Genomic DNA, 18236 nt, shown 5'->3' on the forward strand with positions numbered 1-18236 from the left:
ATATATTGCATTTAGTGCTGCTTAGGTGAATAATAGGGAAATGGAATGAGCTAACAAGGTGCCATATTCATTATCGCTCTGAACTCCTGCTGAGCGCTGTGAAAAGCACTTAAAGCGCGAAAGTGACAGTATAAATATCATTTATCGCTCCTCTTTGTGAGACTTTTATAAGTCAATTACAGCGTAATTTCTCAAGCAAGGTGCAACATTTTGAAAGCCCTGGCTTTAGCTGATATAGTGATGGATGTATTCAGGTCACAGCTACGCAGTGTGCTTATGTTGCCGTGATGAGAAGAGGCTCTTGTCTTTTAGATCTAGCAAGAGGATTCCAGTGAAAGTTGTCTCTGCTGCTGTTTCAGCTCATACGAGCAAACATGAGTATCTGCAGTAAAGCCTTTTCGGGGATCAACAAATCTACTTAAGACACTCCCGATCTTGTCAATTCAATATTACAAGAAGGACATTTTCTAATCGTATGTTTTCCCCTCTTTCTTCCAATCTTCAGGACCTCGCAACAACTAAATTCTACGTGTCAGCTGACAAGAGCTTTGTCCTGTTGGCGTATGACATTCAACAGGTACATTTGCTCCATATTCTCCCCCGTTAGATTGTGGATACAGTCACCTAAACTAACCGTATTCCCCCCTGAATGATGAGTGGAATAACAGTACCCCTCCCCCCCTCCCTCCCACAAGTATGAAACAATCTGCTCCGTGTCTATTGGATCCTCTGGTGGCTTTAAACAGCGACCGGCATTGTAATCACATCATCCCCTGTTAGAGCGGAGATAAGGAAGGAAGGATGGGAGGGGGGAGGGGGGAGGGAGGGAGAGGAGGGAGAGGGGGGAGAGGAATGGGAGGAGGGGGGTGAAGGACGGGATTGTGTGATTCTGCTGCTGCAGCACTCTGTGCCTCTGGAATGGTGCTCACCAAAGGGGCTGGGGATGAAACATATGGGGCATTGAATATTTAAACGGGGGGATGGAGGAAGGTATGGGGAGGTGGGAGTGAGGGCTGGGGGAGAGTGATCAGGTCTGATGTGGCTGCGTAATGAAATGCCGGCGCTGGTTTAGCTGGAGAATGTTAATGAGGAGCGTAGGAGAGACCATCACAGGTGGTTGTGATGGAGATTCTGTGCGGATGAGGATTTGAAAAAAAAGGAACACAAGGAAGCACAGTGGCACTCTTTGTTTGTTTATTCATGATCAATATGTTCTTGTTTGGTATTTCAGAATCCAATCCCGAAATGAACTCCAAAGGAAAATTAGAACAAAAAATCTACAATATCTATCTTTCTATCCATCTATCTATCTATCTATCTATCTATCTATCTATCTATCTATCTATCTATCTATCTATCTATCTATCTATCTATCTATCTATCTATCTATCTATCTATCTATCTATCTACCTATCTATCTATCTATCTATCTATCTTTCTATCCATCTATCTATCTATCTATCTATCTATCTATCTATCTATCTATCTATCTATCTATCTATCTATCTATCTATCTATCTATCTATCTATCTATCTATCTATCTATCTATCTATCTATCTATCTATCTATCTATCTATCTATCTATCTATCTATCTATCTATCTATCTATCTATCTATTTTATATATAGATATATAGATATAAAGATATATATTACTATCTTTATATGTTTATTACTATCATATGCATCTATCTATCTATTTGTATTTTTTGCGAGTAATCTTATTTTAATCTTCTTCAATCTTTTTTACCAATGGCACGCAGTAATGAATTGTGAATTGAGTCAAAAATATTCAGCAAACGATTTGTTCTATATCAGCTGTGGCAGATATTCAAATGAGCTGGAGAAGCGTTTCAGATCACTGCCCCTGTTTGGGCTCTATTTATGACATGTCATTAGCATATCACGGGGAAAGTATTTTGTCTATCTACTTTAACTTTATGGAACTTTGCATAAGTTTGTGTGTGGGTGTATGTGTGTGTGTGTGTGTGTGTGTGTGTGTGTGTGTGTGTGTGTGTGTGTGTGTGTGTGTGTGTGTGTGTGTGTGTGTGTGTGTGTGTGTGTGTGTGTGTGTGTGTGTGTGTGAGTGCGTGCTTGTGTGTCTCTGTCTTTCGCACGCTGTCAGTGTTTTGTGCGTGAGGGTATATTGCCTTTTTTTCTCCTCATATTTGACTCCTTTTTCAATCTCCCCTTCTGTCATTCGTGCCTCCCTGACTCACATTCTCTCTGTTCTTTGGGGGGGGGGGAGAGGCAAACAAGGTGGTGGGGAGGGGAGGGAGCAGTGGGGGGGGGGGGGGGGGGGGGGGGTGAGGGGGCGGTGGACTGTTGTGCTGACTGAAGTGATTTACAGTCAGCACTGGCTTTATTCAGAGGAGGGCCCGTCTGCTGCTGCTGAGGAGGCCGCCCGCCCGCGAGGAGAGAGACAGAGTGTTTCACGCCGGGGGAGATGTCCTCTTACCGCCGAGCGGGAGCGACTGCAAAATAAAGAAAGACTTGAACACAAAATGTGATGTGCTCTGTTCCCTCTTACGGTCAACCTCTTCCAAAGGAAATCACTCACAACGGGTCTGAGGGGGCAGTGAGGGGAGTTGAAATGGCTTCTATGTATTCTGTATTAGCTCCCGCGGCTCATGGGGGGGGGGGGGGGGAACGTATCCCTGTTGGGGAGAATAGATTTGGATGAGGGGTAACAGCTACATGTGGGGTAAGCACGGGAACACATGCTTTGGTTCGGGCGACATTTTGCTTCCTCTCCACTGTGTTGAGTGAGTGAGTGAGTGTGTGTGTGTGTGAGTGTGATTACGGAAAGTAAACCCTGTCAGGCTTTAATCAACACAGTGGCATTTAGGTACAAGCAAGGCTGCCCGGGAGTTTATTTTTCACGGTGGAGACAGCAGCTCTTGCTTTGCAGGTAGAAAGTCCAACGCGGTGTGACTGCTGTTCAAAGAATCCTGAGAAGCGGGGAATAATGGGATCGGAGGAAATGCTATTATCCCCCAGACAGGGGGGTTCTGCAGCACATTCTTTGCAACCGATATGTCCTCCCCACACAGCCGCCGCTGGTGTAATCCGGCCTCTATTGTTACAGCCGTGTTCAGTCAGACACTATCGCTGCGTGTACTGGCGAGAGAGGGGGGCGGTCAGCCTATAGACAGGATGGTTATGGGGGGGGGGGAGGCACATTGGAATCAGAACTGCGGCTCCTCTTGGCATGCCCTTTGTACACTTTCTTCACACCGCTCCACACTCGCTGTCGACTGACGGCCTTGGCCTTCCGCGCTGGCTCCCAGAGAAAGGGGAGAAGCCTTCTCGCGCCGCACTGCAAAAAGCTCGCTGTCAGCAGATCAGATTAAACTAATTCCAGAGACAAAGAAGAAGGAAAGAAAGGAAGGGATTGAAGGAAGAGGTTGATTGAAAAAAAAAAAAGGAAGAAAATTGCATTGATTGGATTCCCTTCTCTCTTGTTTTTTCAAATTGAACGATACGATCTCCTGTTCCCGCCCTCACCGCCTGTAATCCAAAAGGTATCACGTTCAATAGCAGTGTCCCTGCTCCACGCACCGCCGTCCTCACGCTAATGACAAATTCCCCGCTGTGTGAGACGGGGCACTGCACACTGCAAGCTGCTTTTCACAACCTCAATTACCAAGCTCGACAGTATCAGTGCTCAGATATTCTCTCGTCTCCTCTCCGTCCGTGCGTTCCCTTGCCGCTGACACAGATTAAGGGGAGAAATGTGATGACGCTGTTAAGCAGGCCGCACCGCAGCCCGGACACGCAGCAGGGCCTTGAGGGACAGGCTGCCAGCGTCTGGCCTCTCAGAGGACACTCTGCATTATCCTGCTTCTAGCTCTTGGTTGTGAGAAGAATGGTCGCGATCGATACGTTACCTGGAATTAATCAGCTACTGTTGGGATCAATTGTGTTTAACACAGCCTCCAACAAACACAAACACAACCACACACAGACAAACACACACAAACACAAACACAATCATTGATTTAGGTCTAAGTCTTCTTCTACTTTCTAATTCAATTATTCAGTGGGCCTCTTGTGTCAGGGTAACAAAAGAGTGGCCACGATAGATCTCTCTCTGAGAGGAATATCAGCAGCAATTATGCAGCTAATAAGAATAAGTACCCCAGATTCTCAAGTCTCCCCAGTGTTTACCTGTCTCTGTTAATTTGTTTGCATAGAGCTTGTCTCTCTGTTTCCCCATGGTGACCATATGTGGAGGTGATCAAACATCACTACTTGATTTATAGCTGCGGGCAAATTGTGCTTGTGTATAATAATATGAATGTGCACATGCCAATCTACGTAGGCATGTGTGCCTGTGTGTGTGTGTTTGTGTGTGTGTGTATGTGTGTGTGTGTGTGTGTGTGTGTGTGTGTGTGTGTGTGTGTGTGTGTGTGTGTGTGTGTGTGTGTGTGTGTGTGTGTGTGTGTGTGCGTGTGTGTATGCGTGAGAGTGTATGTGTTGAGAGGGGAGTGAGTGCACATGTGTGCATGCATATGTGATTTCTTGCAAGCACATGTGTGAGCGTGTGTGTGAGCGTGCACGTGTATGGAGACGATTGAAAGTCTGTTCTCAAGCGCAGCACTGTTGTTGTGCAACGTGTGCTCTCCCTCTTCCAGGTGTTCTCTCAGTCCTTCACTGCCTCTTATGCTATCTACACTGTGGCCAATGGGTAGGTAGCCAGCTCCTACTGCTATTGCATGGGCTGCACTGGGCATGACTGCTGCCAAAGCAAGCGGGCCAGCGGACCGACCCCAGTTGTGTCTCGTCAAATAACCCCACCATGACTCCGCCCTACATCTCGCCCAGCATTGTTGTTGTGTCAGTGTCCTCGCTAGGCTCCTGGCTGCCTACAAAATATCTTCAGTGCAATAACAGCAGCGAACGTCATTGTAATTGTGTTTGGAGCCAGGATCCTGTATCTACGAAAGATTGTTATGGGAATTACCTGAGAAAACGTTGCTAGAGAATGTGTGCCTGTCCTCTGGAAGATAAAAACTGCAACTGAATAAAAAGGAAAGAGCGAGTTTGCACCCTTGCATGAACCGATACCATTCATATCCTCATCTCTTTCCGCTCAGCATCTTGTGTCCTCGTTTCAACTAGATTCTATCAAACAAAGAGCAAGGGCCAGGCATGGATCTCTCTCTCTCTCTCTCTCTCTCTCTCTCTCTCTCTCTCTCTCTCTCTCTCTCTCTCTCTCTCTCTCTCTCTCTCTCTCTCTCTCCCTCTCCCTCTCTCTCTCTCTCTCTCTCTCTCTCTCTCTCTCTCTCCAGGGGGCTTAAGTCGGGGTCTTTGTGTGTGTTTTCCAGGGACCTCTTGGAGCTGAGCCCACCAGAGGGGGAGGCGCCAGGGCTGCAGTACGCAGGCTGGGGTCCGCAGGGGAACCAGCTGGTTAGACTCACTCACTCACTTAATCACTCACTTACACCCACACCCACACTCACTCAATCACCAACTCACCACTCATAATTTGAGTCACTTCAATTACTCAGGGCCATGGCTACCACATCAGTTATGCCTGCCAGCATGCACAGCCAATATTGTACACCAAGTTAGTTTACTAAAAACAGAAGAAAAAAAATCAATGGCAATATAGCAGAATAAATGTGCTCATACATCTTTGCTCATCTGTTGCCCATGAGTTAAGTGGCACTGTTCCCAGCGCAGCTGGGCTCTGCTTTCAAGACGAATTCAGTGTACCGAATCCAATGAATAATCAAATCACAACACAACGCTGTTTCCGTCTGACATGATCGATCGGCGCCGTGGCGTCAGATCTACGTGCACGGGGGAGATATCTACTACCAGCCCGGCGCATCCAGCCCGGCCCTGCGCCTCACGTCCTCCGGGCAGGAGAGGCGGGTGACCAACGGCCTGTCGGACTGGACCTACGAAGGTCAGTCGCTGTCCAGCCTCACCACACAGCCGGCAGGGGGTTCGGTCAAGGAGCCCAGCTGAAGCAGTGTCCTGGTTCTGCTCCCCAGAGGAGGTCCTGCTTAGCTACGCGGCTCACTGGTGGTCCGTGGACGGCGCCCGCCTCGCCTATCTCACCGTCAACAACTCGGCCACGCCGCTGATGGAGATACCGCTGTTCCTAGGCAACATCTACCCCTCCAACCGGCTCTACCCCTACCCTAAGGTCTCAAACTAAGGTCTTTGACAGCCATGTTTCTTTTTTTAAGCATTTGCCTGCCAGGATGTCTGCAGACGTGTCTCGGTTGTGATGGCTGTTTTGTTGTTGCTGCTGTTCCCAGGCTGGCTCCAGTATCCCCTCTGTCAGCCTGTTTGTGGTGAATCTGTACGGTCCGACTCACACGCTGGAGATGATGCCCCCAGACTCCTTCAGGACCAGGTGTCAAACCTTTTCGAAGGATCCATTTTTCTTTTGGTTCTTCTGTTTTGTGTTCAAATTAACCAATTTTATTGATTTGTTTTTATGCATTATTTTGTTTTCTCCTTCATTTTTTTCTCATCTTTCTTTTATTTATCTGTGTTTACTCTGCTCTTGCTTCCTAACGGATTTCCTTCTATTTGACCTTGAACAAGCATTTTAAACTCTTTTTTTTAAGTCGCAAAAGAGAATTGCTAAATAATAAAATCTTTTATCTTTCTGTTGGCCCCCCTCTGTATTATTGATGATAATGGTAATGGTTTTCTCTGTGTAGAGACGGCTACATTTCCATGGTAACCTGGATTAGCAGCACCCGCCTTGCGGTGCGTTGGCTCAACCGCTCCCAGAACCAATCTGTGCTGTGCGTCTGCGAGGCCACCACTGGGGCCTGCTCAGAGGTGAGGGGTCCCGGGTTGTTGTTACACATATAGAACAGTTCCTTCAATAAGGGTGTCAGGATTCCCGTCCTCATCACGCTCTCCTGTTGAGATCAATGGGTTGCATGCTGCAGCATTCCTGCAGACCAACCGAATGCTTTGTTCCCGTGAGAACGCTTCATGTAATGCCTCGATATCGATGAATAACATTCTGCTCTCTGTGATTGTGAATTCCCAGAAACACAAAATGGTCATGGATCTCATGCAAAACCACCGACAGGTCAGTAGTACAAAGGTCAGCCGCTCTGACCTCTCCAGGGCTGCGGTGGTGGTGAGGGGGGTTCTCTTGGTCAACCCTTTGGTGGCGGGCCCGTCTTATCTCTGTTGACTCAGACCTCTCTCCGTCTCTCACCCACAGGATACCCCCTTGTTCACTGCGGATGGCTCTGTGTTTTATATGGTGCTGCCTGCCAAACAGGGAGCCCGTGGAGAGTTCTACCACATCGCCAGTGTCTCAGCCCAGGTCAGAGAACACATCCTCAGACAAAACCCTCATCATACAACTTCATACGTACATCTTCTGCCATCTCCCACCCTCTCTCGCTCTCTTAATGTTTTGTCTATTGTTGTGGTGTTGTTTAATTGTTCCTTTTGTTTGAGTGTCTGTACTGTCTGTATGTATTCCTTTTTCATTTGTAAAGCGTCTTTGAGTATTTAGAAAAACGCTATAAGAAAAAACCGATCAATTATTATTATTATCGTTATTATCATGCATCACGATTCCCTTTTTCATCAGTCTCTAATAGCTAATCACTCAGAAGGCAGTCCAATTTAAACAGGGTAATTTTAAACAGCATGGGGAAATAAAGTTTTGCTTGTTTCTCACCTTTAGTGATACCAATTAAGAGAACAGGATCTACTTTTCATCTCCTACATTTCCCAAAACAATAAGTGCAATGACATTTTTTGTTTTTTCCTGTTATTTTATTATCTATCAATGTAATTGGTTATGAAAAAAAAACGAAATATCCTCTTTGTCTTATGATTTGGTAATATGTTCTATTATCTGTATTATTTATCAGATTTTGAAAGAAATGTGAGGCATAAGCCCAAAAGATATCTCCTCCCCTACTTCTGTTACAGTTTTTCTCGGTCGCTTTGGTACATTTCTCAGATCAGAATTGAAATTCTCAAAACTACCTGTTCAATCTTCACATCATTGTGTCACTTGTGCACATCAAAAAAGCAGTTTCTCATTTATTTGAACAAGTTGCAAATGCTTTGGTACATTCATGCAAATGATTTTGTACAATTCTCTGCTCTTTCCTACATTATCAATTGCTTATGTCATGTTGATCAAAATGTATTGTAATGGGTCTCTATTGAATAGTCTCACCCCCACAACATTTAGGCATTAGTTCATTGCATAAGTCTTTGCATGCAAAATGGTTGAACAAGTTGTCATAATATGTCAAGCATATTTCTACACATTTCCATTAGACTTTTTTTCTAAATCTGTCCTGAATTGGTCAATTGCTCCCAGGTGAATCTTGTTTTTGGTGGATCTCCTGAACGCTGAACTGGCAAGCATATATATAGCTGGAGCACAACACAATGTTACATTGTCTGCCAATGGAAGGACAAGGAATTGGACAGGGTCAACAGTCAGAGAGAAGAAGAGGAAGAGGAGTGAGGCTGCCTGAGAATTTGTGGCCCATCAGACAGGAACGTCAGGAGGTTTAGGAAGACTGCACTGTAATTCCTACAGCAATGCATGTACAGTTTACCCTAAGGAAGTTTTCCTACATGGTCTGTCAACAAATTACAGTACAAACAGTCAAAGCGTAAATGTGAATCTTGTCCAGTCTCTTGCAATCAATCTCCCACATACACTAAGGTGTAACTTACAATTGACAATAATTGTCTTCTATCAGAACATCCCTCCAGAGTACACTGTTATATTGACAACATGACTAAGCAATTTGACTGTCTTATCCGTACACAATGACACAAGGACTTGTCATTGTGATGGCACTGAAATGTTAATTGACACAGATATTTACTTTTGAGAAACGAACAAAGGATTTTGAGCAAGAGACTGGCTTTTGCTTGAAATCCATGCTGTTTTGCTATTTGTACGAATTGTTTTGAGAAATGCACTTACTGTTTTGCAAATTTCAATTCTGATGTAAGAAATGTACCAAAGCGACTGAGAAAAACTGTAATATATATATACATATATATATATATATATATATATATATATATATCCACATATCTGTATACACATATATCTAACAGAATGCATTGGTTTTGAGTGCGTGCCTGTCTCTTGATCCACTCTCTCTGCCTCCTGTGGGACCCAGCCTGCCATCCCCTCTGTGCCCCCCCGCTTCCTGACATCAGGGAACTGGGACGTGACGTCACTGTGCGCGCTGGACGAGGAAGCTGGGAGGATGTACGTGAGCAGCCTCTGGGGCCTTAGAGCAGAAGTAGCAGATAGGTTTTTCTGTTTGTTAGCCATGAACATAAGATGGCATCGCAGGAAGAGGCTGCAGAGAGCAGAGAGCGGATACTTAAAGCCATCCTCGCTCCACATTAGTTTGGTAAAGTGAATCCCCAGTGGTATATGTTTAAAAAACCTGTTTAAAGCCGATAAGGTACGAGAACCATTCCACCCGTTTGAATTTGGATGTTGCTTGTGGCGAAGAGGTGGTGTGGAACGCATCATTGGATTAGTCGAACTAAGCCGTGGAACGGTGCTGCTTAGCCCTCCTCTCCGTGGGCTTGGGGCACCTTGTAGCCCTTCATGACTGATTGAAGCACCATTACAGCAAACATCAGAGACTATATACTGTGCAAAGTGTCCTGTGATTTGGGTGGGTGGTGGATGGCTGCCAAACTCACAAGCAATTGAAAGGCGCTCACACAAAATGCACAATCACAATCATTCAAACGCTGAAGACAAAGCCCACAGGAGAAGAGGCTGCCGTGTGGATTCAGAGCTCCAACGCACAGCCTCCATCTCTCTGCCGCCGACATAATATGTTTGAGCTGGTTATGCTTTATGTACAAATGGGAAACAGTGTTTTGTGTTGATATATGGTCTGTGTGGATCATTTACAATGCGGTGTCTGGGTAGACTGTTGAGGGTCAAAATAACTAATAACTTATAAGGTGTCCAATGGCTTGTGTCTCTGTGTCTCTGACAGATACTTCATGAGCTCAGAGGGATCTAGGCAAAGCAGACATCTTTACAGGTGAGATACGCTACTTTCAAAATCAGTTGCATTAATAGGAAATATGTTTATACTTGTCTTGATGTATTGCCATTTTGTTGAATTAATCAAATACTGAATGATTTGATCCCTTTTAAAGAGATGGAATCAATAAATTCCTTATTCAAATGGTCTGAGATTTACCCTTGCAAAGCAGCAAAACAGCAGCATGCTAATGTTCAGGCTTACTATTGCAAATATGCCGGCGTGATTTGTTATGGAGGAAGAAACGACCCCCGTAGGGCAACAGCTGACGCCTCTCTGCCCCCATGAATGGGTTCCAGGCAGGCAGCCCAGCTTAATGCATTTAAACAGGCTGAGGCCAAGTCAGCTGACAGGAAGCCTGCAGACCGCATCTCATGCTAAATGTTCTCGTCGGCTAACTGTGAATAATGAGCTTGTCTCCTCAATCATCCATTTCCTGGATGTATAGCAGTTATATACATTCCCTTATTGATTCATAGCTCTTTTTTTCCAAGTCCTATCAAGTGTTGCAGCCAACTTGCTAGTTCAGACATCAACATGGCATCCATATATACATTTTTCAAGGATGATGAATGTCTGTTAAGTGTGTGTGGATGATGGCTGGTTTAAGTATCCTCCCCTGACCCGAGTCATTCTGATTGGACTCTGGGTCTGGGTGAAGCTGCACACCTGTTGCACATTGAGCAATCAATGTGCACAAGTTAAGGCCCAATCCCATTTCTACCCCTTACCCCTTCCCCTTACCCCTTACCCTTACCCCTTCAAAACAAGGGGGAGGGGTAAGGGGAAGGAGTAAGGGGAAGGGGTAAGGGGTAGAAATGGGATTGGGCCTTAATATAGTCGTGGATGCAATGCTACAATTTAACATCTGAGAGGTTGAGAAAGCTAAAGTTTGAAAGATAAAGACTTTATTATCCCTTGTTGCAACTAACAACAAAACCTGAGTTTGTTTGCAAAGAACTCTTAACTGTTCTTGAATCAGGCTTCAGGTAATTTTCCCAAAATGGGTGGCTACCTCCGACATACACCGACCAAGCACCACGTGTGAGGCACCTCCCGTAGCCCCTAGCCCAGCTCCCCATTGACTCAACATGCACTGATCGTCTTCTCTGGATTCTCTGTAGATTACCACGGAAATAATGTTCATCTTCACATTACAGTTATGTTAGATGTAGAGCAATGCGGTGCTCTGATTGAAATCCACCTGTCACCTTATTAGTATAAAACTACATAATAAACATCTACTCAGACAATAAAGCATACCTTCCTCCAATTGATAATACCACCGTATGTGATTGTGGAAAACATTCATAAAGCAGGCAATGTTTTAATTTTGACTGTAGCACTGACTCGTTATCCTTAACGCATAAGTCAGTATTAGTCAGATCATATGCCTCCACGTCTCTTACTCTCAGGATGGGGTGAGCCAGTTACAGGGAGGTTTACAGCTTTTAGGGCTCAACTTGTAGTAGCCAGGGTTCATCTCAGGAGTTTAGACTGTGTAAATGAGTGTCCCTCGGAATGTAGGCCTTTATTGACTGTGATTCTTCCACAGTTATTTCCTTTATATGGGCAAGAAAACGGCTTCCTTTAAGCATATAGTAATTACATTCATACGGCAAGTAATGTTTAACATTGACCTTAATTAGTTAGCCTTAAAATGTAGAGCGCATGAAGGGGGGGTCCACTCTCCTTTCTGGCCTTCACAAAGCCCTCTTGAAGTATTTCCCTGGATGAGCTGAGCCGGGTATAGCGGGGTATATAAACAGGAGTTTATATTTTTTGGGATCAACTTGAAGTCTGCTAAGTAAACGAGGTTCATCTCAGAGGGCTGTTAGGAGGTGTAACAGAGGCGTAATGAGTGACTGGATGTCATGCAGGCAGGCTAATGCTTATACTTATCATTGGAGATCAATTTCTACAATAAACCTTTTTTCAACATCACCATCATCTGTCCTTGTCTGGAGGAGCCCAGTAAAAGTATCCTAGGGGGAGGGTGGCAGCCTCCTAGGTGGAGTGTAACAATGTGTGTGTGTGGGGATGGCTGGTTTAACCTGTGCACCCAGCCAGAGAGTCCAATCAGTCTGACCCGGGCCAGGTGAGGCTGCTTAAACCAGCCATCATCCATACACACTCTGAGGAATCGGTCCCCTGTCTATTCTATTATTCCAGGTAGAGATGCGACGGGGAACAGATAGACCTTGTCATGGAGTATGTCCAATAGATCCTCTTCGTAGAGAAACGCTGGTGCTCATCTCATTAATTACGGGTCTGCTACTTTGATGTACCGAGCAGAGCAAGCCAGTGCAGATAGGTCTACAACCCATGCCCTGGTACACGATGTAACACGCCCATTACTAGTGTGTTGAGCGACGCCTTTGTTTGTCGTACGACGACACCTCTGTGAAATGGGTTATCGCCTCATGCCGCCCCTCGCTTCACCATCCCTGGTCTTCTCTTTCAGCGTGGACCTGAACGGAGTCTTTCAGCGCCAGTGTCTCTCCTGTGATCTGAAAGAGGAATGCAGTTTCTTCAAAGCAGACTTCAGCCACAATCAGACCAACTTCATTCTCTATTGCCTCGGTAAACAAGGCCCACCGACGGCACACAAACAAACAAGCACGGCTATAAGCAAACATTATGTGAACAACCTACGCAAGCACACCAAACCAGCAAATATACCCTCTGCCGGAAGATATGGAATAGCTGGAGTGAAAGTTGCTTACTGCTCAAATAGACCAGGTTCCTGTTTAATCTCATTGTTTGTATAATTCACCAGGCCCCGGAATCCCTCAAGTGACGCTGCACAGCACGACGGAGCCCTCTAGTGAGTGCTACCGCTGCCTGGCTCTCATAATGATGAAGCTCTGCTCCAGTCCTAGACCACCGTGTCCAACGCCTCCGCCCAGCCCCTCCACCACCGCTCAGGGCAGCCGGAGAGGGCGGTGTGGTCAGAGGGGGGAATGTCGGAGGCTGACACACACACAAACATATACACACACACACACACACACACACACACACACACACACACACACACACACACACACACACACACACACACACATACACACACACACACACACACACATACACACAGAAACACACGCACACACACACACACACATACACACACACACACACACATACACGCAGAAGCACACGCACACACACACACACACACACACACACACACACACAATATCCAGACTGCACAACAACAATTCATCCTGATGTTTTCCTTGGGAAACATTGCCCTCTATCTTCAGCTCTGTGTAATAGCTGCTGCATGTCATTCACACAATACAAAAAAAGACTTTAGCTCCTATCAGGCCACTACAACGTAACCGCATTAGCTATACTAATGCAGTGCCCAGTGAAAACGTGCCTGCTCAGGATGGGCTGATTGCGCTGCTGCTTGCAGCTATCTCAAAAACCGCTTATCCAAACAAGGTCAGTCTGGACGCTGCACCTCTTTGGGTCCTCAGCAATGCAACCCCCAAGTAGGAAGAGGATCAGATAAACGGTAGTCAGACAGACAGACAGACAGACAGACAGACAGACAGACAGACAGACAGACAGACAGACAGACAGACAGACAGACAGACAGACAGACAGACAGACAGACAGACAAAGACTCCACTAATTAGTTAGATAACCAACGTTAAGAGGTGCTGAAAGTGACTTCTTAAGGAGCTTCTGGGACTGGATTATTGCCACTGATACACTCATTTTCCTCTCTTTTAATTTTGCGTGTATTCTGGGACAAGCTCCAGGCCATGTAGAGGTTATGGCTCTGTGCTCTGGTCTCTGTAGCTCCAGGCCATGTAGAGGTTATGGCTCTGTGCTCTGGTCTCTGTAGCTCCAGGCCTTGCAGAGGTTATGGCTCTGTGCTCTGGTCTCTGTAGCTCCAGGGCCTGCAGAGGTAATGGCTCTGTGCTCTGGTCTCTGTGGTAATGCTTTGGTCTCGTGTCACGGACCTGCTCACCTGCTCACTCACCATGGTGATGTTTTGGATTCAACACGTGTGTAGTAGTGTACTGTACACACAGCTCTCCTGTATATGACCCCCCCCCCCCCCCCCCCCCCCCCCATGGACCCTCCTCCCCAGGGTACGAGGTGCTGGAGGACAACGGCCCTCTGGCTGAAGCCCTGGAGGACAAGCAGCTCCCAGAGACCAAGTTCAGGACGCTCTCCACAGACAGCCACGGTGAGACCGTCAGCGGAGGGTTCCTTCATATCTGCATTTAATATCTGCTCATTATCCAGGATTAATTGTATTCATATATATACAATATCTATAGATATTTATATACATATATATAGTTCTATATATATATATAGTTCCATAGTTCTATATAGTTCATAGTTCTATATAGTTACATAATTCTATAGATCTATAGTTCTGCATATATATATATATATATATATATATATAGTTCTATATATATCTATACATTCATTGCTACGGATCTACATGCCGAAGATGCTCACCGTGTCTCTGTATGCTTTGTTTAGATCTGCACCTAAAGCTGTCTGTACCTCGGGGTTACGAGTTGAACCTGCACCCGCTCCTCCTCATCGTGTAAGAGTCCCCGGGCTTCGGTTACAGCAGATCACATGTCTGGCAGCATGCAGCGTCACCTTGAGCCAGCAGGCTGCATATGCAGCATTAGAGTTACTTAGACTCATAGGTATTCTTCATGAAGACAGACAGCATGAATACCTATTGCTATACCTCTATCTATGTATCGATCCAAGATTCTATGAATCTATGGTTCTATCTATATATCGTTCTTTCTATGTATATTCAATATGTCTATCCATATTTAACTTTCATCTATTTTTCTACAGATATATATAAGGGAGCTTTTTCTTGCCCTCTCGGGGGCTAGGGTCAGGGGGGTGACATAAATATATGGCCTGTTAATCCCATTGAAACTTTACCTGTGATTAAGGGCTATTCAAATGTAATAGAAATGTAATGTATCATTTAATAAAACACACTCATTCGCTTATTCACATGTCATACATTGTACATATATACGGATAGATGTGTGTGTCGTGCAGACATCACAACAGCTTTGTCGCAGACCACCTGCGGTGCTGTTCATTCCGTCCAGCTCCACACCTGTGTGTGTGTGTGTGTTAGAGTGTGTTAGCTCGAGTGGCTAATCCTGATCCTCTCTGGTGGCTCAGAGATGGAGTTCCGGGAAGCCAGTCGGTGACGGAGGAGTTCAGCCTGGGCTGGCCCCAGGTGCTGTCCAGCTCCCACGGCGTGGCCCTGGCGTGGGTGGACGGCCGCAGCGGGCAGCGGGCCTCCTCGGTGGACCCCCACAAGCTCAGCTCCCTCAGAGTGAAGGATTACCTGGGGGTCGTGGAGTCAGTATACGGCCTCTTTCATTTATTTGGTTTATTTTACATTATGCCAGTGAGGTGATTTTAAAGTAATATGCATTGATGTGTTTAATGATCATGAATGTACTTTTATGGCCCATTCCCACAGATGGTTGATGCAACTGCCTTACATCGACGATCGGAGAATGGCCCTTTACGGCAAGGTGGCAATGCTTTTTCATAGTGTGGGGAATGGTTAACGTAATGGTGTAATGGCTGGCACACCTCTACTGATTTGGAAAGCACCACTGGATGTGCGTGTCGTTTGACCCACTTAGAGCATTGTGTTCATGTGCGTTTCATATACTTTCTCATAGGCGTTTGGTGGTTATTTAGCTCTAAAGATGTTAGGTGCAACGGACCGGCTGTTTCAATGTGCGGCTGCCGCGGCTCCCATTACCGACTTCAGACTTTATAGTGAGTTAGAACTATGAAGTCATAAATTATAAACCCATGAAGCTTAAATTATGCAATCATCATTTGAACATGATTCGTTCCATCACATACAGGTTCTGCGTTCTCTGAGCGATATTTAGGCCTTCCAGCCAAGGAGGAGCACACATATTTGGTGAGAAATATTGCTTAAAAGTGTAATGAAATAATAAAAAATGACAGCATGAATAATATGACAATGATCACAATAATTGTCTTTGTATAATGAGATTCATTGTTATTGGTCTGCCGTCCTACAGTCTGCATCTCTGCTGGAGGAGGTTCATAAACTCAAAGACGAGAATCTCCTAATTCTGCATGGAACGGCAGATGGTGAGATCCTGTAGCTACACAATTATTTTATTTTATTAGTTTTGACAGTTTTCTAACTTAATGTTATTTCCGTATGTGTGTGTGTGTGTGTGTGTGTGTGTGTGTGTGTGTGTGTGTGTGTGTGTGTGTGCGCGTGTGTGTGTGCGTGCGTGCGTGCGTGCGTGCGTGCGTGCGTGCGTGTTTCACGGTACCGTAGCGAGCGTCCACTTCCAGCACAGCGCGGAGCTGGTCAGCCGTCTGGTGAAGGCGGAGGCCAACTACTCCCTGCAGATGTACCCTGACGAGGGCCACGAGCTCCGGGACCCGCGCAGCATCCAGCACTTCCAGAGGACTCTGGTGAACTACGTCCAGGGCTGCATGAGGCAGGGGCTCCTCCTGGCCCCTGTGGAGGAGCCAGAGGAGGAGGACGATAATTGAGCCAAAAGAACAATGTTTGAGACTTTACGTGTCTATGAGGTACTCGATCGGTTTGGCCTACCAGCCACAGAAGCACAGGAGTGGGGACCAAACTCTTCAGTTCACCGTCTTGAACTTTCCTCCACACGGGTGTTTGTATTGGTGTCTGTCACAGGCCTTGTGTGTCTACATAAGCCTCCATAGGCCATGAGGGATCTGTATGTATTTTTTTTATTTCATTTGACAGAATGTTTACGAATAATCAAAGGCGTGCATGTCATGATGGCTGCATGATGTGGAGTAGTTTACAATGACATTTTTCTTTGTTTCAAACTTCCGACTGGGTTGAGTATGCAAGGGAAAAAAAATTGCAGCTACAGCAAGCAAAGTGATTGTGCCAATGGATCCCTTCACAGACTGTCATTGTTGTTACATATTGCATCCATGTGATGAATGAAGAATGATAATGCTCCTTCTAGAGTGGTTCAATAGTTGTAAGGAACTAGGATGTTATTTAATTATCAATACGTGGGTAAGTGTGTCAACTGCTCAGACAGTGTAGCCAGATCATAAAAGAAAAAAAAAACTTTCAAGGTAAAATTAGTGGTACCAAGCATAACATTATCTTATTTTCTAACCATAACAATTCATCACCTGGATTGCATGCTGGGGGCAAATAACTAAATTAGTTTGTTTTTGTGCACTTATTGAGTTACTGTTGCCTGCTTTTCTTGCCAGATCTGGCAATACTGCCATAAGTTGCCATTGAACTTATGAACCAATATTGCTTGGTTACTGAGAGCTTTTAATATGGGTTTGCAGCCATCTTAACAATGTCCGAAATATAACTACTTTGCTATAAACGGTCCCATTACATGTGAACTATTTTGTACAATTTGCAAAATGTTATATGATATTTTATCAAGGTGCATTCTACAATGTCATGGAGTAGTCAATCAACCCACTCCACTGTTAATACTGGTGCACTGCATGTCGTTGTGTCTCCTGGTACACCTGGTACATCTTTTGAAACATACTTTGGGAATAAATATGAAGATCTTGTTTTACGTCTTTGATGTTTTGGATTATTTTGGTTTTTGCTATCATTACTATCTTATCAATACTCAATTACACTCAACCAGTTGTTGTTGGTCCAATTGGACTTTGGTTCTCTGTACAGGAATGCCGGGAAGAGGTACCCCAAGATTAGGAGTCAGTCCCAGACGGTTCGAGAGACGCAAAGATCGTTTATTGGCCTGTGGCATGTGCCACCCCGACCACTGACATATGCCGTTCCACCTGGTCGGCATATGCCGTTCAGGAACATGCCGGACACGTGTCAAGGTTGCGCCTAGTTAGGATGGGTTTTAAATTTGATAGCTAGTTCAGACTGCTTGTATTTTTTATACTCCGAGTCCATGATGGTTAAGCGTTTCCTAAAATGTCAAAATGCTTCAAGGGTGGACGTGGAATGACACACACCAGACTCAGAAGATAAGCTGACCCTATATATGGTACGAGAGCTGCCCAGCCACGGGCCGTCAGGTGGTACCGGGTTTCCGGGCTGTCAGGACTGCAGAGCAGATCATTGGCAGAGAGCTCCCAGGCCTGCAGGACACCTCCCAC

General features: G+C 45.4%; 1 protein-coding gene across 1 annotated transcript in view; it reads left to right on the forward strand.

The window, feature by feature from the left end:
• LOC115549815 (inactive dipeptidyl peptidase 10) overlaps nucleotides 1-17681 on the forward strand; it is a 25095-nt gene extending 7414 nt beyond the window's left edge. The window contains exons 5-25 of the mRNA XM_030365029.1: nucleotides 506-577; nucleotides 4638-4690; nucleotides 5331-5412; nucleotides 5797-5917; nucleotides 6006-6160; nucleotides 6276-6373; nucleotides 6687-6810; nucleotides 7028-7069; nucleotides 7208-7312; nucleotides 9156-9247; nucleotides 10002-10049; nucleotides 12517-12635; nucleotides 12832-12879; nucleotides 14164-14262; nucleotides 14571-14637; nucleotides 15252-15434; nucleotides 15559-15613; nucleotides 15767-15866; nucleotides 15959-16017; nucleotides 16142-16214; nucleotides 16411-17681. Coding sequence (XP_030220889.1) covers nucleotides 506-577; nucleotides 4638-4690; nucleotides 5331-5412; nucleotides 5797-5917; nucleotides 6006-6160; nucleotides 6276-6373; nucleotides 6687-6810; nucleotides 7028-7069; nucleotides 7208-7312; nucleotides 9156-9247; nucleotides 10002-10049; nucleotides 12517-12635; nucleotides 12832-12879; nucleotides 14164-14262; nucleotides 14571-14637; nucleotides 15252-15434; nucleotides 15559-15613; nucleotides 15767-15866; nucleotides 15959-16017; nucleotides 16142-16214; nucleotides 16411-16631 — 2016 coding nt within the window. The 3' untranslated portion in view covers nucleotides 16632-17681. The remainder of the gene's footprint in view (nucleotides 1-505; nucleotides 578-4637; nucleotides 4691-5330; nucleotides 5413-5796; nucleotides 5918-6005; nucleotides 6161-6275; nucleotides 6374-6686; nucleotides 6811-7027; nucleotides 7070-7207; nucleotides 7313-9155; nucleotides 9248-10001; nucleotides 10050-12516; nucleotides 12636-12831; nucleotides 12880-14163; nucleotides 14263-14570; nucleotides 14638-15251; nucleotides 15435-15558; nucleotides 15614-15766; nucleotides 15867-15958; nucleotides 16018-16141; nucleotides 16215-16410) is intronic.
• The last annotated feature ends 555 nt before the right edge of the window (nucleotides 17682-18236 follow it).

Source organism: Gadus morhua, chromosome 1 (assembly GCF_902167405.1).
Source record: "Gadus morhua chromosome 1, gadMor3.0, whole genome shotgun sequence".
In the NCBI taxonomy this organism is placed as follows: domain Eukaryota; kingdom Metazoa; phylum Chordata; class Actinopteri; order Gadiformes; family Gadidae; genus Gadus; species Gadus morhua.